The sequence below is a fragment of the Saccostrea echinata genome, unplaced genomic scaffold (assembly GCF_033153115.1).
Source record: "Saccostrea echinata isolate AGI-Se365-2 ecotype Australia unplaced genomic scaffold, CSIRO_AGI_Sech_v1 ptg000006l, whole genome shotgun sequence".
NCBI lineage: Eukaryota > Metazoa > Mollusca > Bivalvia > Ostreida > Ostreidae > Saccostrea > Saccostrea echinata.
In genome coordinates, this window is record NW_026889755.1 from 7,675,242 (window position 1) to 7,702,416 (window position 27,175).

General features: G+C 33.2%; 2 protein-coding genes across 3 annotated transcripts; one reads left to right on the top strand and one right to left on the bottom strand.

The window, feature by feature from the left end:
• Positions 1-3,229: 3,229 nt before the first annotated feature.
• LOC133180486 (uncharacterized) lies at positions 3,230-17,237 on the bottom strand. Of its 2 annotated transcripts, XM_061314999.1 has the most exons (11): positions 17,145-17,237; positions 16,027-16,169; positions 15,390-15,473; positions 14,929-15,011; positions 10,507-10,560; positions 9,851-9,943; positions 7,324-7,421; positions 6,532-6,615; positions 5,752-5,842; positions 5,370-5,459; positions 3,230-5,230 (listed from the first exon to the last, which is right to left on the bottom strand). In XM_061314999.1, exons 1-11 carry the CDS (start codon positions 17,155-17,157, stop codon positions 5,167-5,169), a joined length of 897 nt encoding a protein of 298 aa, XP_061170983.1. In that variant the 5' UTR covers positions 17,158-17,237; the 3' UTR covers positions 3,230-5,166. The 2 variants fall into 2 exon arrangements, with proteins under 2 accessions (XP_061170983.1, XP_061170984.1); XM_061315000.1 differs by lacking the exon at positions 6,532-6,615.
• Positions 17,238-19,755: 2,518 nt separating this feature from the next.
• On the top strand, positions 19,756-24,026 carry LOC133180487 (uncharacterized). The gene is made up of 2 exons (XM_061315001.1): positions 19,756-19,955; positions 22,569-24,026. Exon 2 carries the CDS (start codon positions 22,570-22,572, stop codon positions 23,326-23,328), a length of 759 nt encoding a protein of 252 aa, XP_061170985.1. The 5' UTR covers positions 19,756-19,955; position 22,569; the 3' UTR covers positions 23,329-24,026.
• The last annotated feature ends 3,149 nt before the right edge of the window (positions 24,027-27,175 follow it).

Here is a 27,175-nt window from a genome sequence, read left to right on the forward strand (position 1 = left end):
AATTATCGTCCTATCTAAGAGAATATGCAAATTAGTGTCATTATCGCCCCCCCCCCCCGGCCCCTTTTTTTTAAAAAAAAAAAAAAAAAAGTTTTAATTTTTTTTTTAAATCTCCAAGTATTCATATTTTAGCGTGTAAACAGATGCAAGTTATACCGTTTCATGGTCGAATTTGAAAGGAAAAGCCAGCACATGAAACACTACAAAACTACAATTTTTTAGTTATCCGCAATTGTCTTACATATAGTTAATCTATTGAATGAAAAGCCAATTCACCTGCAAAATAGCAATAATAAATGCACTAAATCTGTAAACCCTTGAATTTAACCGCATAACAGTAAACATTTAAAACTAATCTATCAAATCGGGAGAAAAATTAAAAGGTCGACTTTGTAACTGTTACAGAGGGAAATGGAATATTGAATTATTATCAGGAAAAATCTTTCGCTCTCTCATAAAACTGAAATCTGGACGATATGGAATATTTGAAGTCAAAGGTACCCGTTTTGTTAAGCCTGAATAGTTCAGTTGTTTGCACAACATTCGTACGAAATGACTTTAGAATATTAAGAAGATAATTCCTGTGTTGTAGGGGATTAAAAAGTTTAAGCATACGAAGATTATACCGTCTCCCTCAGACTACAAATATAAGGTCGTTTATTGTCAATTCGATTTTTGAATAAAATCGAACGTGTTTATTTCATTCGTTTGGTTAATGCTACACTCAATGACTCTGACCTAAGAGGATAATGTATTATAAAAGTAACCATGAGTCAGGGATGAGCTTTTTGCTTACTCAAAGAAAATGATAAATAAATAGAAATCATAATATTTCGAAATAATTAACAATATTCATGTCCCACAGAAAAATATTTGTAGATTTACAACTTACATATTTTTTCTCAAATTTTCTATATCTATTTTTTGAATACAATATTTTTTTAATTTGATTTTGTTCTTGAATTTGATATTATTTTTATTATTATCAAATTAAAGTTCTTTTGTTTTTTTTCGAAGCTGACTTTGACAATTATTTACTTCAATTTCATCTCATGGGGAAAACCGCTAAAGTTAGAGATTTTAGTGCAATTAACTCCTTTTTTTCTGGTTTAATATTTCAATAATTAATTGAAAAGAAAATAATTTGCACTCAAATAACATGACCATTCCAATGATCTCATTCATTCAGTTATTTTTATTTTTTAAAGTTAATAATTTTTGTCAAAGCAAATACAATAGGACAATGACGTCTAACAACCGAAGAAAATGGTGGCCTGAAATTTTTGCTGTTGAACGTTATTCCGTAACCTCCTTCTATAATTGAACTGTAGGAATTTAATCAGACGAAAAGCGTTTGGAATGCAATTGATCTAAAAATGAAGAGTAGATACTTGATCCTTGGTTAAGTAGCACGTACTTTTAGAAGAAATTACTTGCTATTCGCACAATGTTTCCTTGTTTTCGTCTCTCTTTCTGTAGAAAGTGCACTTCCGGTTATTAACGACTGAATTCTAAAGTCAATTGTTAATGTTCACTAGAATGGTATAATAATGCCCTGTATGTGTTAAATGGAGTCTGTGTATGGATGATTACGAGATAAAAGAGACACAGTAATTTTTTATGAGTATTATAATTATATGAGCAATACGTTGAGTAAAAAAAAAATCAATGAGTGTCCTTAAAATTTTGCATTGTCTTTTAAATTGAATTAAATGACAATTTTTATGTATATATATAATGTAACCATAAAGGATAAAACCCCCTCCACCAAAAAAAAAATAATAATAAAAAGCAAAAACAAAACAAAAACAATAAAAACAAACAAAAAACTTGCCATAAATTATTTGTGCTAGGTAAGGTGCACTGTGCTGATTTTCTAAGGTAACAAGTCAATTAATTTTAAATGTCGCTAAAAGATTGCTGCACGCCGGAAAAAGTATTCAACGATAGACAACTCTTTTCCATGCTTAGAATTTTCATATATTAAAATTTCATTTTGTATATTAATTATATTCTAATTTTCATTATTATGACTTATTTGTCAATCAGTGCCAGTGAACATCTAAATGTATTATATACATATTTATATTCATTTTATCTTACAAAGAAATGCAAAGTTCTATACCAACCACTTTAATTTGTGTATATACGATGGTGCTGCGGTATCAAAAATTATACTGAAACGAATTACTCATCAATGATTATTAAGTGAATCACGGATTGAACATAAATATGTCAACTCAGGAATTGGAATCATGAAAAAACACGCTAATTCAGGGAATTTGTGTCCCCGCTTAAGGAAAAGGAAAAAAAGAAAAGGGTGTAAGATCTGAAAAATGAAGACGAAGAAAAACCAAACCAAAAAAAAAATCCAACCTTGACCTTTAGCTTTTGGCGTTAAAGTCAACAGAGGTCTAAAGAAATTCTTGACCTTACGTTTCATTCAAAGAGAGAGAACAGAGTGAAACTTAAGTTATCATCTGAAAACTATGCGTGCAATATATGACCTTGGTCTTTGACCTTCTGACTTCAAAATCAATCGGGGTCTTTTTTAAGTCATATTGACTAGAGGTATAAAATTTCATAGCAAAATCTTAAAGAGAAATAAAGTTATCACCAGGAAACCATTTTATGCAATATATGAATTTCTGACCTTGACCTTTTAACCTAAAACTCAATTGAGGTATTCTTGAAGTCATTGGGAGTAATAATAAAAGATCTCGTTGAAAAAGCTCAAGGAAAAATAAAGTTCACATCTGGATACCATTTTCGCAATGTATGAATTTCTTACCTTGACCTTTGACTTTTTGACCCCAGAATCAATATGGGTCTTCTTTAAGTCACCGAAAGTTAAGATATAACATTTTATTGAAAAAGCTGAAAGGGAACTAAAGTTATCATCTGGAAATCATTTTTAAGAATACAGTAAAATTTCGTTATCGCGAACTCGATAGGACTGAAAAAAATCAAAATATTCGAGAATTCGAGATACCACGGGTAAAATATTTTAAGAGTAAGTGGCTGGGACTTCCAAATCATTTCGATATAACCATGGTATTCGAGATATCAGTTTTCGAGACAGCAAAGCTCACTTGTATATTAATTATCATTTTCTGACGTCAAAATCATCGGTTAAGGGTCTTTCTTAAGACATTTAGAGTTATGAAATAAATAAAATCTTATTTAAAAAAAAAGAAAAGAAAAGAAAACAAGAGTTATCATCTTGGAAAACATTATTTGCAATGCATGAATTTCTGACTTTCACCCTTGACATCAAAATCCATATGTTTCTTCTATAGGTAGGAAGTCAGGATATAAAATCTCATTGCAAAAGCTCAAAGGTTTTTTGAGATAGTGCCTGGAAAAGAAGTTGTACACACAGACAAAGTGTGTTAAATCCCTTGCTGTCCTTGTCCTTTTCACCTCAAAATCAAAAGTGTTTTTAGGCCACAAGGACTTGTAATATTAAATTTCATTCTTATGTTTTGAAGACAAAATCTCTTTGATTGTTCAAGGCACGTGTGATGTTTTGTGGTTGTGTGATGTTTTCTGATTGTGATGTTTTGTGGTTGTGTGGTGTTTTGTGGTTGTGTGATGTGTGATGCTTGTGTGATTTTTTGTGATTGTGCAATTTTTTTGTGATTGTGAGGTGTTTTGTGGTTGTGTGATGTATGATGCTTGTGGTTGTGTGATGTTTTGAGATTGTGAGGTGTTTTGTGGTTGTGTGGTGTTCTGGAGTTGTGTGATTTGTGATGTTTTGTGGTTTTGTGATGTGTGGTGTTCTGGGGTTGTGTGATGTGTGGTGTTCTGGGGTTTATGATGTGTGATGTTTTGTGGTTGTGCAATGTTTTGGGATTGTGCTGTGTGGTATTTTTTATCTGTACTTTGCCTACCAAAATAAAAAGTCATTTGTGTAGAATGAATAAACATATTTATCACAATACTTTATGATATCACTTACTCAAGAACATATGGCTGATCCTGGAAAAAAATGTATTTTATGTACATAGTCAAATCAATTTCTGCTTAAAGGTATTATCTATTGCTTGACACTATATAATAAAGTATACTATGTAAAATTTCATTTTTGTCATTAGTTCATTGAAAATCACCAGTAACAGAGTCTGACTGAATATAGTATTTGTTTTATGATATGCTTTAAACAAATCTCCTCATTAAAGTAAAACATGTTTATAACAAAGTGTCAGGGATGACCAATTTTGATTCGTTATAAATGTAATTCGTTATATCCATTTACAATATATTTTAAAGCCAAGGGGAATAAAATCACTTCACCATAAGCGTCAATATTCATTATAAGCATATTTGCTGTATAAAGTGTGTTTTACTGTACATACAATGTATAATGTTCTATTTCGTTTGGTGGACTATTTTCTGAAGAAGAAAAAGAATCTAAATATATTCTATAAAAAAAAATAATTAAAAATGTGAACAATGCACATATAAACAAATCAGGCTTATATAGACATCATTGAAATTGATTAGTTTTGGACATCACGTAAAGAATAGAATAGAATATTCCTAATTTTGTATAAATGAATTCCCAATCAAGATTATTCTGATAAATTATTTGTCAACAAGCAAAACAAACAGAAGGATAAAACGATCTTAAAAAAAAACAACATTTTTTAAAAATTAAAATGTACCCTTAGAAATAAAATAAATGCCATAAATATTTGGATTTCTATGAAAGTCGTTAATGACAGATTAATATCATAATAATGATACATTCCATATTTAACAGATAATGTCATGTTTATTTTCATTAACTGACATAAAAGCACCAATTTGAAGGATATGGATTTTTTTTACATATACACATCATAAATAAATTATAACTGAATTTCAACAAAAAACATCTCAAAAAATCAAATAAATATTCCATATTTAAAGCTAAGTCATAACATCCAGTAATGTTATGCTATGGATTTTTAAAAAGACTAGATTGATTAGAAGCAGCAGTAATATCAACATTATACTACATGTATATTTCAGCTTACATGTACATGTATGTTTTCACGAAAATTGTTTACTTAACTTTTTTTCTTACAAATACATTTTTAAATTGATATTAAAAAAAGTTATGAAGAAAAGATAGAATTTAGATATATACAGTTGAAGAATGCAATTGATATGTATATAATGCTAGAAAAGAAATGGAATTAAGGCTTTTCTGTTTGGTGGATAGGACTCAAACTGTGACTTGTACCTATATAAAATGAAAAAAAAAATGATTCATAGGACGAAAATTAATAGTGCATGCAGAAAAAAGTTGTGGTTATAATAATTTTTTAAAAAACCCAAATTTTATACTTTGGCAATGTGTATTTCAAATTAAGTAATCTCACCACACATGATTATGTCGAGCTCTGGGGACAAAAGTCGCTGCTGCAAAAAGGGTCCACACCAGACCTGCTGCTGACCATGTAGCAATTGTCCTACAATACATATAGAAAGTTGTGTTGTTTTAAGCTTTCTTCCTTCGCAAGACCAAGAAAGGGCAAGAAACCCGACCTCTCTGAATACGTAGCATTTTATGAAGGACAAAAGAATTACTGGGGCACAAGAGGATAGAAGGTAGTGAGATATCTAATGTATAGCTATGCAAGTTTGATCTATATTTTTTTAAATATATGATAAATCAACCTTTGAATACCTTGATAATTTTTAAAGTTTAAACCTAAATAAATTCAATTTTTAATCAATGAATTTTAATTAATTTTTAATTACCATCCAATCCATTCAACCAGTTCACCAAAGTAGTTTGGACACGTGACTAACTCAAAGAATCCCCCGTATGGTATGTAGTAACCGGTACATCCTGTCAAAATAAAGGTGGTGCTAACATGTTGTAAAGATATGACCAATGCAGGCGTATATCTTACAGAATTTCAATTTAATCCAAAAACAAAGGAAAAAAAACTTTTTGTAGATGATGACGTCATGCAAATTGAATGGTTTTGTCACATTAAGTAAATACAGATGATACGGCAGAATAGATACAGAATAACAGAGGCATGCATTGGAAACAATGGAAAGAAACGTCTCATAATTATTCTTCTCTGCATAACCAAAAAAAGCTTAAATGACAATGACGTTAATATTTTCTAGGATTTTCAGGATGTTTTGGCAATGTGTGGTTGTCATGATTACCTCTCCCAAGGTATAATAATGCTTTTCAAGAAAGATACATGTATACTAATAAATGCAGTCAACCATTTGAAATAGAATCGATGAATCCTTTTACATTCAATATTTTTAGTTTAAAAAGGTTTTTAGGTTAATACATTCCGTAAGAGGTTGTTTAAGTAGTATAAATGACGTGTAGCAATTTAAGAATGAGAATACTACATTGTAAATAAACAAATAAAAAAAATTACTTTTTTCCTTAATACTTTCAACTCCTATATGCAATTTGAAGTTAACCTTGAAGTATATTTGAAGTAACTTTAGACAAAGGTAGGGTTTTCCGTGTCAGTATTTACTATATCACCTCTACTAAGTTCTTACCAGGTTTCTCGTTACTATTTTCTTCTTGACTATGACTTAAAGCACCGTAATTGACTGCCTTTTGGTTTTGATCATTTGAAGAATCTATTAAAATGTCGAAATATTATCATCAAACTATCACTATTGTGACTGAGAGGTAACTAAATTATCTTCGGGATCGGGATTCCAACATATGGTGACATGAAAACAAGTCATACAGTAAGAAATGGCTGTTAATTTTGTACTTATGTCACCATGAAAATGTACTGATACCTAATGAATAAATATCAGCACCATGTCAAAAATGAATATGTGTTAATTAAAATACATCGCACATCTTTTCTGCATATTGGTATGAGTGTGTCATTCAATGTCTGGTTTATCACGATTTTAATCTGATTTTAATTCAAAGAAAGTTAGCAAACACTATTAATGATAAAATTCATTTTTAATAGAAAGTGTTCGACTGACGAATATTTCCCGTTGTTCCCGTCTAGATGAATAAAAAGTTTACATTCTTCAGGTTATAAATTTTGAGAGCACTGGTCATCACTACGTATATGTTACCAAAATGGCATTTACAGCTATAATTTACTTGAGATTCAAAATCAAAGATCAGCCATTAAAACAAGTAAAACTACCGAAGTATATACACTGTATCATTTTTAAGGATCAAAATCACTGAAATGCAGAATCTAAATACCCAACCCCCCATCTCCTTTAACAAAAAAGTCATGCAAGATTATACATACGTAAGCACAAACACAATAAGCCTTTCCTTTGGTTTTCAACTAAAATATATTAATAAGATACCTTTTGTTTCCCGTAAAGAACGTAATTTTAGATCCGCCCATCTGTTGATGATATACCCAGCAAAGAAAATAATAATACCAAGTATAAAACGAGGGTCACTACAAAAAAGAAAACAGTATTGTTATTCAACTTTCAATTGTGTGTGTCTAGTAACATTCTGAATTTTTCGGGATAGAAGTACAGGCCCGTTGAAAGTGGGTAGGAGGGCACTTTTTATGCCCCCGTATCGAAGATTCGGGGGTGTATAGTTCTTGCCCTGTCCGTCCGTCTGTCGGTCTGTCTGTCTGTCTATTTGTCTGTCTGTCTGTTTGTCCGCAAAAACTTTAATATTGCTCATAACTTTTGATTGGTTAAAGCTATGGCTTACATATTTCACATGTGTATTCCTTGGGACAAAACCTTTCTTTGGGTACCATCATATTTGACCTTTTGACCTTGACCTTAGAGTTTGATCCAGTTTTACAAAATTTTTTCAAACCTTAACTTTGGCCATAACTTTTTTGAACGGTTGGTGCTACAGCTTTCATACTTCACATGTGTATTCTTATGACAAGACCTTCCTTTGGATACCAACAACTTTGACTCTTTGACCTTGGAGTTTGACCTACTTTTGAAAAACTTTAACATTGGCTTTAACTTTTGAACGATTAATGCTAGGGCTTTCATTGTTCACATGTGTAATCCTTGTGACAAGACCTTCCTTTGGATACCAACAACTTTGACCCTTTGACCTTGACCTACGAGTTTGACCTACTTTTGAAAAACTTTAACATTAGCCATATCTTTTGAACGGTTGGTGCTAGGGCTTTTATTTTTTCACAAATGTAATCCTTGTGACAAGTCCTTCACTTGGATACCAACAACTTTGACCTTTTGACCTTGACCCGTGAATTCGACCTACTTTTAAAAAACTTTAACATTGGCCATATCTTTTGAACGGTTGGTGCTAGGACTTTCATTCTTCACTTATGTAATCCTTGTGACAAGACCTTCCTTTGGGTACCAACGACTTTGATCTTTTGACCTTGACCTTTGAGTTTGACTTTCTTTTGAAAACTTTATACCTTGGCCATACCTTTTGAACAGTTAATGCTAGGGCTTTCGTTCTTCACATGTGTAATCCTTGTGACAAGTCTTTCCTTTAGATACCAACAATTATAGCTCATTGACCTCTACCTTTGAGTTTGACCTACTTTTGGAAAACTTTAAGCTTGGCTATTTCTTTTGAGCAATTGGTTCTAGGACTTTCATACTTCACATATGCAATCCTTGTGACAAGGCCTTATACAGGATACCAACAACTTTGACCCTTTGACCATGACTTTGGAGTTTGACCTACTTTTGAAAAATTTTAACCTTGGCCATATCCTTTAAAGGGTTGGTGCTAGGACTTTCATATTTCACATGTGTATTTCTTGTGAGAAGGCCTTTCCTTGGGCACAATTAATTTTGACCTTGACCTTGATGTTTGACTTACTTTCCACATCTTTTCAATGGTTTCTGCTAGGGCTTTCATATTTTACAAGTATATTCCTCAGTACAAGACCTTACTTTGGGTACCAACCTATTTGATTTGCACTTCAGAAAGTTTAACCTTCGCTATAAGTTGCCATACGGGGGCATCAGTGTTTCACAAACACATCTTGCTTTTTTTTTTTTTTTTTTTTTTTTTTGATTGACAGAACTTAAAACAACTTCGGGTCGTAACATTTATCCGTTTTAGTCTACATTCATCAATCTACATCCATCATGCATTCGCCGATAGATGGCTGAAATACTACCGATATGGCGTTAAACAATAATCAATTAAGCCACCATTTCATAATTTTACTTTCGGTTCGAGAATGGCAGGTTTGTACACCTTAAATTTATTTATTGGACAGTATTACAATGGAATGCAAAAAAAAAAAAAAAAAAAAAAAAAAAAAAAAAAAAGCAAAAAAGCCTCCTCATTAAGGACTAAATAGGCATCAAGTCTGCGTCCCACATATAATACCAGTTATTTCTGAAGATGAAGTGTAGTCAATATTGCTCTAAACCATTTTGAAACTCCAAAATGTATATAATGTTTAGAATGACAGATCAAAATTCTAAGCACATTTTGCATGCTGCATGAATCAGATTATCAAATCAACTGTTCGGTTTTTGTTGGTTTGTTTGTTTAGCGTCCCTTCGAGAATTTTTCACTCATACTGAGCAGTGAGGGATCCTTTTCGTGCCAGCACCTACTGCGACACGGGATCTCGGTTTATACGGTCTCATCTGAAGGACCGGTCTCCATGTCCCGCAGTTGGGTATCAAATCAAAAAAATTCTAGCTTCAGAAATAAATTATGACAGAGTATGTTTCAGTGAACAAAAATTCACTTGGATACATCATTTGGATTTCCTTTCTTTGAGAAATCATAATTATTACGGACACTGTCTTTAGTTTAAGCAAATTAAGTCACTTACTAGTAAATAAACATGCAGTTATTCACTACCAAATTTACAAATAGTTACTCATAAACAAATTAACAGTTACTTACTAGTAATAACTTGTGTAGAACTCTGCTGATCCTATGAAGTCAGCGTTTATAAAATGGTAGAGGCAGTTCGGAAAAAATCCACCAAGCGTTATGCTGAAAAATAAAATGCAGAGAATGTCGGATAACCCCCAAGTGTTGTTCTGCAAAATAATTGCAAGAAGCATATAAGAAAAAGTTAAAAAATATTATTTTCTCTTCATATTTACATGTTTGGAACTCGTGTCTTGCTGTAAAATCACATATTTTCGTGGGATCAATTTTTCGAGGTTTGAGAAAAAAAATAGCCTGTTCATGGGGATTTGGTGGTTATCAAAGACGAGAGCTTTTGTTCATTTGAAATTTTACATTTTGTGGAGGACATAAATTCGTGAATTCTTCATACCTCGAAAACAACGAAAATTACCCCCCCCCCCCACACACACACACACACACGAAAATTAGTGATATCACAGTATTTTAAAAGTGTTGGAACATACTGCTTTGACAAGAGCTAAAATGGATCAACATTAATTTTCATTTCAGCATTTTTTTTTCCTTTTTGCAAGAAAAATATTGTCAAAAGAAAAAGAAGAAGAGTTTCTGAATTTAACTTACTGAAATTTCAAATATGAATATGTGAAAATATCGCATCATAAGATAAGTAATTTCCTGCTTACCCTAAAGCTACTTTAGAATTTCTATATCGCATCACAAGAGGGTGTATAATACCCCTGAAACAAAAACAAAAATTTGCATATTTTTTTTCTTGTAGGTTATGTACTGTTAACCAACTTTTATTCGCGTGCAAAAAATATCCGCCAGTTTCGCGACTTACTTTTAACTCGCGAACATTAATCGCCACGAACCAAATATTTTGCTCTGTATTGAATGTTTCCACAGTCGCGAAAATTAGTCGTCGCGGATTGATTTCAAACTGACGATTCGCGAATAAAAGATGACGCGAATAATTGTTGGTTTACAGTATTTAAATCTGTTGGATATGTAGTAATATAACTTACTTGTTCATTTTTTAATTCGTTTATGGTCATTTAACCATAATTTAAAGAAGGTCTATTTTCGCCCTGTTTTGAATTTTTCTCTAGCTTCAGAGGCATTGTCAATTTCACTGTTTCACTACAGTGGCATTTTTCGTATCTATTCCGCTGCGGAAGTATATTGAAAACACTGGAGTGATCTAAGAAAAAGAAGCTTCAACTATCAATTTTCAAAATTCTAATTTGGCGCTTGATTTCACCATTTTCTTTTTTTCGTTGCTAAACGCTGATATCTGAATTAAAGGAGCATGACTAACTAAAGTAAATAATCATAATCTCCTGATACAATTACACAGTAGCTCATTAACAATTTCTCTCAAGATCGGTAGATACATTCCTTTTATACTTTGGAGTAATGAAACATCGATGATGGTTTAAACACTTAAAGTTCACCTTGTAACTTTACATGTTTACGGTTTACCCCTTTTCATAGGCCAAGGATTTTTGGTTCGCTACGGGAACGTACATGTATCGAGTCAAAAAGCCGTAGCTTGCAAACATGATTTTACTCTTGTGTGCAAAAAAGATTGAACAATGGTTTGTACAGCATTTAGCGTTCACAAATTTGCCAAAAATAATATGTCCATTACTTTATTCAATAATTCAAAAGTGACCAATAAAGATTCTGGTTTAGATTTCTTTATGCGCTCCGTTTCCATTGAAGTTTGAACCAGACGACAAATAGATTCTAACTCAACTTATTATTTAAAAAAAAAAACATGTTATTTACTTGTACGTTGAGAATTATATTAAGCTTGATGGAGAATATATACAGTTTTTTTATGCCAATAAGTTGATTTCTACACGGAAATCAGACGTACAACATGATCCCTATATTTCAGCTCTCTTCTGCAGACGACACAAAAAATAAGACTATACACAGTAACACAGAAGCAGATCTTTTATTATCATTACTGTGATAGGTTTTTGTAGGATGTAAAGGCTAGACCAATTTTTTTAATCAGCGATTTTTACAACCTTTGATTTCTAGTTCAGTAGTGTCAGCATATTACACTGATACATCTCTGTATACTTTATTAATTAGAAATATCCAGATGATAGCTCAAGCAGATAGCCGTTTTCTGATCGAATAATATAAGATCAAAAGACTGGACTCCTTAATGACGATCATAACCAAGATCTATTCTTGTGCTACGTTCTGCAAGTATACTTTTTCCCCTTAGAGTACATATAGGTTTACCTTTATATTACTGCATTTAAAACACCCAACGAATTATTTTAATGTGTGTTGAGCATCTTTACCTACATGGGTGCTTGAAGAACCAGGGATCATTTAATTTGAACCCTGATTAGGATGAAAGAGTGATGATCAAGTGTATGTTGTTTTACGTCCGATTCGAGAATTTTTCACTCATATAGAGACGTCACCATATACCGGTGAAGGGCTTGAAATTTCGACATTACTCGGCACTCAGGGCCATTGAGCAGTGAGGGATCTTTATCGTGCCAACGCCTGCCGTGACACGGGGCCTCGGTATTTAAGGTCTCATCGATATCCAAAGGACCCGCAACTTTCACTTCAAAGTGCCGAGCGCTTGGCGAAGAAATAGTTGCTACCTATTTTTTATCGACTTGGGTCAGCCGCGGCCGTGATTCGAACACACAACCTTCCGATCACGGAAAGAGGGATGAATTCAGCATCACATACTATTAAATATATCTATACTGAAAGGAAAAAGATACACTGTGTCGGCATTTGTGGTGATTTTACGTTTACTTATATATTAGAATGTTTTCCCCAATATTTAATACAACAAACTACCAAAATCTTATTTGATTTTTTGAGCTCTTGAAACACATTTGACGGTACATGTACCACCCCTCCCTGAAATCGCCTGACTAGTCAGTATTTCGTATGACCTCCCTCTGGTATCTATCACAGACCTGATTCGGTGCTGAGAATTCAACAATACGTTTATCCTCATGGGGAAATATTTGACTTTTTCAACATAGCTGCCCTTAGTCGAGAGAAGCAGGGGCATTCCAACGCCTTCTTACCCTGGACTGCACGGAGGCAATTTGAATAGGTTGATGTGATGATCTGAAAAAGTCTTGAACTCTGGCAACATGAGTACGGAGGTTATCAAGCTTGAAATTTAGCCATACGTTGCACACCTGCGCAAGTGAGAGGAACACAAACGGAAGGTCAATGTGGTCATGGACCAAACTCACGATAAATTCTTCCATTCTGGGGGCTGAAATTGACGATGAAGATTGCCTACTGTATTCATAGCAATTTCATTGATAGTATCGTGGCAATTACGCGGGGGGGGGGGGGGGGCAAAATGAGCAGGATGTGTTTGAGAAACACTGATGCACCCATATGGTAGCTTATGGCGAAGATTAAAAGTTTTTCAAATGCGAATCAAACTCCACCTCAAAAGATCAAAAATGTTGTTACCCAAAGAAATTTCTTGTCTCAAGGAATATAAAAATAAAATATGAAATCCCTAGCACCACGTTGAAAAGTATGGTGAAGGTTAAGGTTTTTTCAAAAGTAGGTCAAAACGTCAAGGTCAAGTTGAAATGGTCAAAATGAATGTTGCCAAGGGAAGGTCTTGTCAAAAAATACACAAAAAAATATCAATATTGACCGAGGCGAAGCCGAGGTCAATATTGATATTTTTCTGCTGAATAACAAACCATATTCACCACCGAAAGAGTCCATAATTGTTTTATTATATAGTCCGGATTTGAAAAAGTAAGACATTGAAGGCTGAATGATGATACCACTTTCATTTACGAACTTCTGTTGTGGAAAAATAAAAAAAAATGTCCAGATTACAAGTTATAGCTTCCGTGTTTTCCTTTTGCTGTTTGTAAGACATCGAAATGTTTAGAAAATAATCCTGCGATAAGCTTGGCAAAATGTTTTTCCTGCTCAGATACACAGCTGGCTCCGGCCGTTGCAACAATTGTTTACAACGTTGTTTGAGGTGTTGATTGTGACGTCACAATGCCGCTGCACGCGTACCGACCCTCCGGTGAATACGGCTTCAAAACCAGTGAATATGTAGTGTTATGAACTGTTTGCGTTTGTATAGATTATATAGGGACTATAAATAGACTATATAATAAAATATTTTACATACTTTCTCTCACTTAAAACAAATAATATATACATTATAAATATAAACAATAAAACATATTTCTTTGTGTGTTTATGCAGGGATAACTACGAAAGCCGGATAGGCTCATTTTTGACAAGATTAACCCGAGATAACTAACTCGTTATAACGAGATAACTAACTCGTTATAACTCGTTATAACGAGATACTAACTCGTTATAACGAGATACTAACTCGTTATAACGAGATGACTAACTCGTTATAACGAGATAACTAACTCATTATAACGAGATAACTAACTCGTTATAACGAGATAACTCGTTACAACGAGATACTAACTCGTTATAACGAGATGACTAACTCGTTATAACGAGATAACTAACTCATTATAACGAGATAACTAACTCGTTATAACGAGATACTAACTCGTTATTACGAGATAATTATCTCGTTATAACGAGTTAAATATTTTTTTTGTCTTGTCAAAAATGAGCCTATCCGGCTTTCATCTTAACGATAATTATCTCGTTATAACGAGTTAGTTATCTCGTTATAACGAGTTCGTATCTCGTTATAACGAGTTAGTATCTCGTTATAACGAGATAATTAAGTCGTTATAACGACTTAGTTATCTCGTTATAACGAGATAGTTATCTCGTTATAACGAGTTAGTATCTCATTATAACGATTTAGTATCTCATTATAACGAGATACTAACTCGTTATAACGAGATACTAACTCGTTATAACGAGAAAACTATCTCGTTATAACGAGTTAAATATTTTTTTATCTTGTCAAAAATGAGCTTATCCGGCTTTCGTAGATAACAGTTGCATTATTGCAGAAAATTTTGCAAATTTCACAGAAGCGACCAGACTAAACTTCTATTAGTCTGGATCAGAGAGACATGCCCCGAGTATAACTGCCTTACCTCTGTATAGTGTAATACTCTTACCTATGTATGTAGTGTGACAAAAACATAGCCAGGAATACATAGTTGATATAGGTTTTGTCATCAATTCCATAAAATACAAACACCTAAAAAAAATGATACATGTATCAAGGAGTACATGTACTTTTACATTAGATATATTTTAAATGCATTTATTTGAGGAATATCTACTAGGTCATTATAATACTTTTGTATATTTTATTCACAAAATATTGCTGTTAATAATATTTCATACACAGTTGAGCTTCAGTTTGTCATAAATAAATATCTGAAATACCATGGTTATTTCAGATTGAGTTGGAAATCCCAACCACTTTTTTCTTTAGTTATGTATTTTAACCTCAAAAATTGAATCCTCGGATACCAAAAAGTTTTCCAAAACCATTCAAGATAACAAGGTTTGACTGTATCACGATATCTATATTTTCTACAATTTAAACCAAGTACATGTTTCTTTTTCATACCAGTGTAAATAGCACAACCCCAGGTAGAGCATCTGATAGAATGTGTCCCAGCCTCTGGGGGATCAGGGGACCCCAGTTCTGATCCTGAGGTAAAGAATTAACAAAAACATTTCATCATACCTCAGGTTTTGTCAAATCTAACAAAGCTTTGGTTAAATTTCAGAAATTTTATCAACTTCAATACTAATAGTAATTTTATCAACTTCAATACTATATAGTAATTTTATTAACTTCAATACTAATAGTAATTTTATCAACTTCAATACTAAAAGTATATAAAGGTTCAAAGAACTGTTCTGTGACTTTGTGGTTAAAATCAAAATATAGATCTGATTCAGTTTATACTATACATGTATGATGCAAATCTGCCAATACCTGGTACTTTTACTTGGCTGAAACAGAATTGTACAGAACAAAAAATATTCACTTTGAGTGAAGAAAAATTTTATAACATTTTAATTAAATTGCTTCTGCCAAGTACCTCCTATTTTTGTAAATGTACAACCTGTTTCTGATCTTTCTGAAAGTCTTGCACAATAAATCAAGAGGAAAAAGAGTGTATTTAAGCATACAGTGACAGTATGTTTAAAAATCTGAGTTATATCATTTTTGATTTCAACAGTTAAGAAAATCTTACCCTTCTCTCATGTTTTCCATAGGGAGCCGGGTTTACCCACTGGGCCACTGCTGTGATAATGGCTAGGATAGCACCAAGAATGACCAGGCCATAGTGGACCCAATAACGGATAGTGTTTGTATCATACAATGTGTAGGGATGTACTGTGGGAAGACAAATCAGGCTTAAAATACAGAATTGTAGATGAATATAAGGGTCAATTCATTATAACCATATTCATTATAAGCATGTTTTACTGTATACACATGTACTACCAGTATTAACAAATGTATACAAAGCAAATTATTTATTTTGTCTTCATTAGACCATTCAATGACTACAAATATTGATTTTCTGTAAACATATTGGGTTTGAGTCAAATATTTTAGTAATTAAAAGGAATGCAACTAATTAGTTAATTACTCAGGACAGGGTTGAGTGCCTTGTTTTATTTAACGATATGGCCAGGAAGTGTAAGACCCCTCACTATGGATAAATAGACAATATAATCGGATTAAAGAATGTACATGTAGGGAGTTACACCAGGATGTATGTCTTGGGATGTCATTGCATGAACAGTATCCAAGATATTTTTAAATATTGCACTATACTACATGTAACTTCTGCTCTATACTGTTAATCAAAGCTGAAGCTTATGAAAGTTTATATTATTTTAATTTTGCCAAAAAACTAGTAATTTCCTAACTTTTATTGTATAATTGAACTTGTTTACATCATATGCAGGAAAATATTAAAAAATAAAATAAGCTTCAAACTTTCTCAAGGGTCATCTGCCACTATTTTAAACAACTATGTACATGCATCTTGTTACTTCTAAACGCATTTTAATTACTTGTATTTGAATACATTAAAAAGTTATGTTATGTAAGATAAACTTTGGTCCGCCATGAAAAGATAATATGACTGAAAGATCAGTGCATTGATGAAATTGTTCTCAAATGAAGAACTTGCACGTTGGGCTTGCATAAGGACCATTAAATCTTCCACGTGACAAAGTAACACAAATATTTACAAAAGGTTTTGCTGTTAAAATCTTGCAGCTACAGTAAGTAAACAAATGAAATATACATATTAACATTCATTTTAAAATCCATCCAAAAAAAAAATAATAGACTTACACTGGAGTGACATAATTCTTTCTACTAACTGATCTGTTTGGTTTCATCGAAGTGATTAGATTTTCACCGCATAGCCGACACCACCACCTGTCAAAAATAACATTTGTACTTTCACTTTCGTGTTGACATTTAGTCACTAACATATCGTACCAAAAATGATTCGTAACTGCTTGCATGGCTAAAGAAAAAAGCCCGATGAATTGATGGAAAGGTAGCCCCTAGGTTGTGAATATTTATGCTCCTTATGGCATGCTAAGTATTTTCTAACTTGTTCAATGCTTGTACAAACTTGAGACAGACATTAGCATCTTTAAAAAAAAAGGGGGGGGTTAATTCTTGACAAGGGTAAAAAAAAAAATGAAAAGGGGTAATGGGGAAGATTCATAAAAGTCATATTCTTTTAATTTGGGGTCGGATGGGGATAGAATAAGATATCGATTCCATTTTCATTTATAGAGAAAAAAAATCGGAATTATTGTAACTGGAGAGGGTACTATTCATGACAATATTATTTAATATTTAAAGGCAATTGCTAACAAAAAGTGGTTAGAGGGGTTACCCTTCCGTACTCTCTTTTACATACACAACCCCCCCCCCCCTTCTCTCTTTTTTTTTTACTGTTTCAAACACTCGATCGATCTGCACACTCTCTTTACACGCTTTATACATCACTTCACACACACACTCTCTCTCTATTTCAACCCCCCCCCCCCCTTTTTCCGTCTCTCTCGTTTTACATGCGGAATGACCTCAGTTACGATCCTCTACTAAAACCGATAACTCTAATAGATCTAGTACAAGTACAGTGTATATAGCCTGGTTCCCGAGGCCTTCCGATGTGCACGCACAGGCCTTCTGTGCGTGCACATCGGAAGGCCTCGGGAACCAGGCTACAGTGTATATGTCTGTCCGTTACGCTTGGTGGTTTACATCTACATATGTACATGTAGATCACTCTTATCCACAACTCCTCCTATACCACTGAATAAGATTTAAAGAGACTTTCACAGAATCTTTATTGCATAGAGTCATTGCACCTTCTTTTTTACGGTTTAATCAGACATATATTTGCGGGTTTTCCCATAGCCAAATATATGGACACTGTCATTCTTCTATGATATTGGGGTACCCATCTCTTATCCAAGTGCAATGTCCTCTTATATATATCTCTGAATAAATTTTAATGAGACTTTCCCAGAATCTTAAATCTATTACACAGTGCCATTGTGCATCTCCTATTTTACATTTTGATCGGACATGCAGATATTTGGGCTTTTCCCATAGCAAACATGAACTTTACCATTTTACTCATATCGGAGCGGAGGTATTATTTTGTGAGCTCAGTGCTCACAGTACCTCTAGATTTTATTTTAAAATTTTCGTCTACAACAACGGATTATAATTTGTCTCATGATCAGATTTAAGTCTCATATCATATAACTACATAATGATAAACATATATAAAGAGTATATATATATATATTTACATTTCCAAATATTTTTTCTTAAGATTCTTTGCAAATTAGAATGCTGTTCATTTTCTCATGAACTACCATGGATGAGCATGAATATCTCCATTGTTACGTCATAATACCGTACTTGACGTCAAAACTATAGTGCAAACTGTTTTGCTTTAAAAATGACAGTTGAATGGTCAAATTTGTGGTAACTCATCAGAAAAATAATGTAAATATAAGAAATGAATTCAATTTTTGAAGATTCATGAGGTACATGAACTACAACACTTCACGCCGGCATATTTATCATGAAGCGCTAACGCGCTTCATGAAATATGCCGGCGTGAAGCGTCGTAGTTCATGTCCTCATGAATCTTCAAAAATTAAATTCATTTCTTAAATATACAAATTAAGATACCCTGGACAGTGACAAATTTGGTTCTTGAAAATGTTGGGCTACAAAATGATTCATTTTCCTACATGCATCTTTTTATTTGTATCAAAACTTGAATGTCATTTCTATCTGTATGCCCTGTTAGCAGCTGATTTTCATATATACAGAAAAAGCATATATATGCATAGCATTTTAGCGAGCACTGGTTCCTTCCACTAAATATTATGTACATATATTAAAATTTAAAGGATGTGTACATATGATTTAAAGTATGGCACCGTTTCCAATGTTCCCTAATCATTCCTAACATTCAAGATCTGTAGAAAAAAATGTAAAATTATACGCATTGCATGAATTCAAAATAGTATAAGTCCGTGTTATAAACGCCTTACAGGATCCTAAGTATAATTGATATATAGCAGTCACAGGATCCCCCGGGAATTAAGACGCAGATATGTTCAGGGGGAGAAAAAAATACTGCATCGATATCATCGCTATGTAATGGTACAGAACCTCCGCATTAGATCGCTCAAGTTTTTTTCCCGAGAGACTCAAAATGCATTATTTTGTATCAAACGACCTTAATAATTAATCAACTAAACAGGAATTGTCGCAGAATCTCGAATAATGTCTGCAGACACACCGTGAATTAATTGCTCTACATTTAGCCGGGGAAACCTCACGGACTTTTTCCGGGGATCTGAGTTCATGTGCGTATTACGTTAACGTTCGGCTTTTTCTCAGCCTAAGAAAGATTTCGTGCATGTTTACATTTTTCTTCTTGTAACGTTAAGGTGGGCGGGGGACATCTATTCGATTTGTTTTTACCTGTTGGAATGAATAATGATGTGACAAAAATTTCATCCAATCAAAATCGTGGAAGTTTTCGCCTGTTGGAGGCCATCTTAAATTGTCTATTTCTGTGAGGATCGTAGATTATTGTGAATTTTCTCTTTCTAGGTAAGACTGTTTTCTTTTTATCTTTCTCAAAATCAAAAATATGCCAGACAAATGTTGGGAATTAATTTTATATTTATTCATATTAAAAAAAACTTTTAAAAGTGTTTAACTATGAATTCAAACAATTAGAGTTTGCTTTTTAAATGTATATTTTGAAATGAAATTCAAGTTTCGACAAGTTTTTATTTATATTTTAAAAATTTAACATATGCGAGAGATTTTTACAACGGATTTTGTCGGTTTTTCGCTCATACGAAGTTATGTTAATCCTTGAAATAGTAAGGCATTTCTAATGCAAGATAATTCATAAGAATTACAAAATACACTATACACAACTTCCTTAAATAATGTTGTCACTGAAGTCGGAAATTCCCAATTGACCTTTGCGTTAAGTAAGTGTAAATTAACAGTTGATCTACATCAAAATAACATGGAATTTACCTACAATATATGTAAATAATGAGTAATTACTTATATATGCATGATTTACCGATATCTTATTCTTCGGGCAAAATTCGATAATATGTTAGATATGGACCATACTTTGTTAACGGGAATGCAGTAATTGTGTCGCACCCATTAGCGACCTTGATAAAAGCCTGGAAAAATCATTAAACGAGGGACAATATTTGAGCATCATTAAACGAAGCAGAATTGAATGCCCTTTGTCAGAATTTGCATCATCTATGGAGATTATCAAAGTACAATATTTCTATCTATACTTGCATTTTAAAGATTAGGCAAATTATTAAGCACATGATATTTAATTCTTGCTATTTCTACTATCTGGCGTAATTGATCTAAACTTTTTTTTTTAGTATTTTTTATCAGGTAAAACCCGAATTCTTAGGGTAAATACAGTAATATAAATTTAGCATTAATACCCGTGGTATTTAAATCACTATACTACGTAACCTTTTTTTTAAAAAAAAGATCTTTTTCGTGCAATTCATGACCTCGACTAGAAAATGTCCATATCAAATTCTTACTTTTGAATCAGTATATTCTGTCTTTTACCGATTAAAAAAATACTTTATTTAATAAGATTTTTTCTTTTATGATTTTTCATTCTTGCTGAATTTGTCAGGAATGAAATTAAACGTGTACCAAAAAATTTACTCAAGATCATAATAAAATCATATACATGTATATAATATATAGATATTTCATCTTGGTGTAATATCTTGTAAATTTCATTTTATATTGTCAAATAGAACACACACGTCTTGCAACATTGAAACAAACACAGCACTTCTAATGCTTGATCATATCTCTAAAACATTCAAGAATTCATGAGAAATATTTCTGTCTTCCGCTTGTAAAATTCTTGTTTTTAAAACATTTCCCACCTGACGCTCGCCTTTCCGTCGGTAAAAAGTGCCGCTATCAAATGCTTAACATGGCGCATAATCTCAAAACCCCCGCCGAACTCTTATCTAAGGAAAACGCGCGTGCAGACTTGTGTGTGCTTCAAGATCTTGCGCGTGAGGCGGATTGCTGACACGCGTTTGAAACGAACCACAGATAAAGTACAGAGAAGATAAAAGCAGATTGTGTACTTTGAAGCACTTACCACTTCACAGATATTGTTTGGCTTAAAGCCTTTTACCTGAGAGCGGAAATTGTGGAGTTATGAATAACTCGTCCAAAAATCGAAAATCTTTTTAGAACGTTTAAAAATGTTTATGCAAACATCATGAACCATTAAACACGGCGAGATCATAAGAGTATCCGAACTACCTCTAAACAAAGTGATGAATTACAGAAAATTAAGTCGTGACATATTGCGACCTCTATATTCGATACCCGCATAGAAACCTCGCAAAATTCTACTGGATAGGAACTCGATATTCGTAGGAACCTGACGAGATCAGAAATGAATGGCCGGGTTGGGAGGGGATTTTCTATTGTAAATTTCCTGTCAAGTTGATACAGGCTTTGTAATAATTCATATATATACGGTATTGCACTTGCCCAAGGTCACTCTGGACTATATAGCCAAAATGCTCGTCAAGCTCTGTATGGCTGATATAATAAAGAAATAAAGGACTATGTGGGATGTACATGGAATATAAAAAAAATGGCATCTTGATAAAATATTTGCAACATATTAGGAAGATTGCAATTTTGCAATTATTATGCATATGATTATAATCCTAAATAGAACTTCCACTCAGTGGAGTCTATGTTGTTTAATAAGCGCATACTCTGAAAAAAAGAAAATAAAAAAAAAACAAAAAACGGTGATACCCGACACTACCGAACAAGAATGTGATATGCCACACATTATATCACACTGTAACGCTTGTGGCAAATAAGGTAGTTAAGATTTCAACCAATGCAAAATGGTCTGTGCCAATATGTATACATATACATGTATCGGAGCCAACGCCTCCCACATCACGGTACTCTGTATGCTTGTTTTTCAAAGTCTCTCCACAAAAGATCACCAGCTTCATAATTACTTAATCAAAATTCTGCTTGATTAGAGATTTACAACCTTATATATATTTTTACGTCTCAGCTGTGGCCGGCCGGAATAGATGTCCTTTCGGCGTATATTTCTACGCTGGGCAGATACAGTATTGATAAAACTGTATAATTTATTTTCAGAATGTCACAGGAAATCATCGACCTCGAGGATATAGTCCGGAAGTGGGTGAATGACTTCCCATTGGACAAAAATCAGAGGAGGGAAGCAGACGATATTCTCTCTGCCGACATAAATTGGAACCATATGCGCGTGCGTCATGGAACTACGGAATATTACGATCAAATCCGAGTCAACACTCCGAAAACTCACGTGCTTTTTACTGCTCATTTCAGTAACGAGACAGACCAGAATCAAGTTTATACTTTGAAAACGGAGCGCCGAACAAAATCCACATGTTCAATTTCAATACAGAAGTCATTCACCTATGGTTACAATTTAGACTTAAAACTGACCCCACCAAATCCAATTATAGAGGCGAATGCAGGGTTCAAAGGTGAACTCAGTCTGACGAAATCAGCCAATGAGACGTTCGAGGAAGAACTGGTATGGTCGGTTGACAACCAGATAACAGTTCCGTCAAAATTTGAAACCAAAGCAGATCTGGAAATAAAGGAAGATGAATACGCTAGCCATTTCAAAACTGAAAGTAAATTTGAGGGCAAAGTTCACGTGACGCTGAGAAGCAAAAAGGACAATACGCCCTTGGCGACAGTAACAGGTGATGTGAAGCAAATCTTTACCCCGGATAAAGGATTCCGGGTCGATAAGACCGGGGTGTACTTTGTGACTATTGGAAAGTGCAAATGTAGGTTTGGAATTGAGCAACACGTTCGCTTGAGCCAGAGTGAACTAACTCGATCAGAAGAATTAGAGTCCTAAAAATCCTGTTTCCTTGCATCTCTACTTCCGGTTTTGATATAATTCAAGATGAAGTGGTCATTCCAATATATTTTTGTTCTTGACAGGTGCTTCAGTGCAAATATTTTTTAAAAATTTATTTTTAGAAGGCAATTCTGAAATAGTGGATTCAAATATATACAGTCATACAAAACAATATTGTAAAAGCATTGTAAATTTACTTAAACACGACAAATATTTTTCTTTAATTTTACACTTATTGACAGGAGGATATCAATTTCATAACCACGCCAAAAAAATGTTGTTTTTTTTTAACTTAAGGACACATAACACAAACAAAAATTTGATGCATGGATTGATCTATATTTTTTGACTGATTTTGCATGGAAATGACAAATATTAAATCCCTGAAATATTAAGAAATCGTAAGTTTTCTTTGGTGCTTAAATATGCGACTTAATGTCGTTTTCGATGTAATTCTATACAAAATTTTGCACCCATTTTTTCACATTGTGACGAAATCTTTCAAAATTCTCCACTTTACCTGGCAAACATTATTCAGGCTACATATCTTAATACATTATAAATCTATGAGAAATATTGCTGATTTCTGAAAAATTTTGTTTGTGTTATTTATCCTTAAGAGATTCTTCTCATTGAATCTCAGAAAATGAGATAAATTAATACGCATTGAAAACTGTATTTGTTGTTAAAAGAAAAATAAAACCAAAACCAAAGAATGAATGCGGCGTTGTTTTCTTTTCCGTATTTCATTGTGCACTATCCAATTAACTTTACCTCACAACACCTTCTCTGAAGTATTTATGTTTTTTAGGAGTAATTTTTATTATTTCCTATTGCAAACCTGAAACTAACTTCAAAGAACATTAAAGTAAGTTTCTAAACCAAAAAGAATAAAGCGACCACAATTAGTCTGCAAAGTTTGACCCAGTTTTAGCTCACCTGAGCTGAAAGCTCAAGAGAACTTTTCCGATCACATTTTGTCCGTCTGTAAACTTTTCACATTTTCGACTTCTACTTCAGAACCACTGGGCCAATTTCAACCAAACTTGCCTTAAAGCATCCTTGAAGTTGAAGGGGATTCAAGTTTGTTCAAATAAAGGGTTTCAAGGGGAGATAATCAAGAAATAGTGAAAATTTGGTGGATCTTTTAAAAATATTCTTCTCAAGAAGCACTGTGCCAGAAAAGTTGAAACTTATGTGAAAGCTTTCTGTGGCAGTGTAGATTCATTGGGCCAAAGAAAAAAAAACTTATATGGAACCTTCATTACATAGTCGTGTAGATTCAAGTTTGTTAAAGCCATGACCCCCGGGAGTAGGGTGGGGCCACAATGGGGGATCAAAGTTTTACATAGGAATATATAGGGGGAAAAATCTGTAAAAGTCTTCTTCTCAAGAACAAGAAAGCCATGATTAGTCATAGCATCCTCAGATAGTTTCGAATCAACTTTGTTCAATTCATGACCCTCCCTCCTCCCCCCCCCCAACAACCCCCATCCCATATCCGGGTAGAGTGGGGCTACAATGGCCAATCAATGTTTTACATAGGAATATATCAGAAAAATCTTCCAGAATTTTCTTCTCAAAAACAGCAAAGGCATGATTAGTCATATTCATATGAAAGCAAAGTCAGGTAGTGTAGAATCAATTTGTTTCAAATCATGCGGTGGTAGGGTGGGGCCACAATGGCTGATCAAATTTTCCACGTGCAATTTCCAGAAATATACTTATCGTTCGTTCAACGAAAACTTCCGATAGCATCAGGTGTCTCATAAATTTCAAAAGCAGGAAGGTTTGAAGCAAGAACAAAATCATCAGGTGTCTCAAAAATTTCAAAAGCAGGATTCTACCAAGCAAGAACAAAATTAACGATCTTAAGAAGGATGTTTAAAAAAAAAAAAGCAATCGTCTGTGAAGTGATGAAGAGACTTCAGTAAAGTAATTCAGTGATATTAAAAAAAAAACTAAAGGTGAATTTGAGAGGAGTGCTGAATTGTTTATATTTAAAGCCTTGGCTTTTTTCGATATATTAAACAATTCACTCCATGATCATGATCGTGAGGGAAATTTGAAGATTTATTCAGCCAAAAACATTCTATTCCCTTAGCTCGGGCGAAGCCCAGGAGGGATATGTTTCTGGTCTCTGAATAAATCTTCATATTTCCCTCACAGTCATGCAATAATATTTCATAATTATGATCTTTAGAATTTAATGACGTAATTATACTTCCTGTGTTTTTGACTCTTCAGTCATTTAATGACGTAACTTTACTTCCTGTGTTAATGAGAATGTCGTAACCAGATATTAATTTTATTAATTAAACCGTTCTCTCTCCAATGTGTAAAAAATATTGATAAGTCTCTCAATATAGATCCCTTATCAAATTTTATTATTTTAAACTTGCTTTCAAATGACATTTAAAACAATATTTTGTCATTCATGGATTTCATTAGCCGAACAAACGTAATTAAGCGTCACTGTCACCATAGTTACAAACTACTTCCAGGCCACAGGACGTTCGATCCTTCAAATTAAGATATTGGTTTTCTGTGCTTTCAAAATTAATAAGAATCAACATTTAATTAATGATTTGTTTTGACATCTCTTGAATTATGTGATCTTTCATGCCAAGTTAATATAATTTGGGTTCCGACAATCTTTTATCCTAAATAAGAAAGTTTGGCATGTATCTTTTCTGAAATAGAAATTAGATTCCGTGTAAATTTTAATCCTCTTAAACTGAGAAATGTAAAATAACACGGATTTTTATAAATAGTACATCATGCATTGTATACATGTATCCACAGAGTTAAATTTGCTATTACCTTTTTAGAGAAATTTCTTAATTTTTCATTATATTAATAGCTCTTACTCATTTTCATATCTTATTCTTGAAAGGTCGTTTTTTTTTTAAATTCATTTATTTTTATTTTTTTTTCTGCTGTGTAATATGCTAACTTCATCTGTCAACGAGAATTGTTTTAATCAGATCCTCTTTCAATCTCAAGTAAACTGTCAAAACATCGTTTTCCACAGTTTTCTGTCATTTCTACTTTATGAATTATGTGTATATTAAGCCTGAAATCGAATAATCCTGTGCCTGATATGTTTAATTATCAGTTTAAGATGCCGCCTACTCTCACCATCCTCTCATCACGGCTAATGACAAAGCTTCATTACTCATTTAATCTCCTATTACTGTCGACTTTGATAATTAATGAAATGATCAAAATACGCACAGTGTAACCATATAAGGTGTCTTTTATTATTTATTGATCGGTAGGGTATCATCCAATATTTCTCCTGCTGTCTACAACTGGGCGCTAAACAATATATTGACTCTAGCATTGGTCATTAATCTGTTGTCATGGCAACGATTTGCATTATCTGTCTAGTACCTTATCCCATATATAGCGGCGATAATGATAATGATAGCTTTGCTCGAGCTTTATCGTTAATATACCTTAATTACGGCACGGAATGGCAATCTTCCTTAAGTTTTATTGATGTTCATATTGTAGGCCCAGTCACGTTGGGTCGAAATCAGACTGATGTTTATTGTGAAAGCAGTCATTTTAGCTTTTAATCAACAAATGGAAAAATTGTTCTGACTTGTAAAATAAATATTCAATCATTTTATTGTTTGTTTAGAATTCTTACAGAAAATATTAATAAATATATTTAGTCCTGTAAGAATGGTAAAAATTGATAATATATTTTTATCATATCCCCCGCTTCAAAAAAAGTGTGTGTGTGTGTGGGGGGGGGGGGTATATAGTGTCTGTTACACTTCCGTACACCCGTCCATTACACTATGCCATTATATTCATATTGGAGCAGGGGGTA

Coding starts and splice junctions, on each gene's coding strand:
- LOC133180486 (XM_061314999.1), bottom strand. Junction 9,944..10,506: donor AATTCTAAAGTAGCTTTAGG/GTAAGCAGGAAA, acceptor TTTATTTTTCAG/CATAACGCTTGGTGGATTTT. Junction 5,460..5,751: donor CTGGTTGAATGGATTGGATG/GTAATTAAAAAT, acceptor TATGTATTGTAG/GACAATTGCTACATGGTCAG.
- LOC133180487 (XM_061315001.1), top strand. CDS start 22,570: ATGTCACAGGAAATCATCGACCTCGAGGATATAGTCCGGAAGTGGGTG.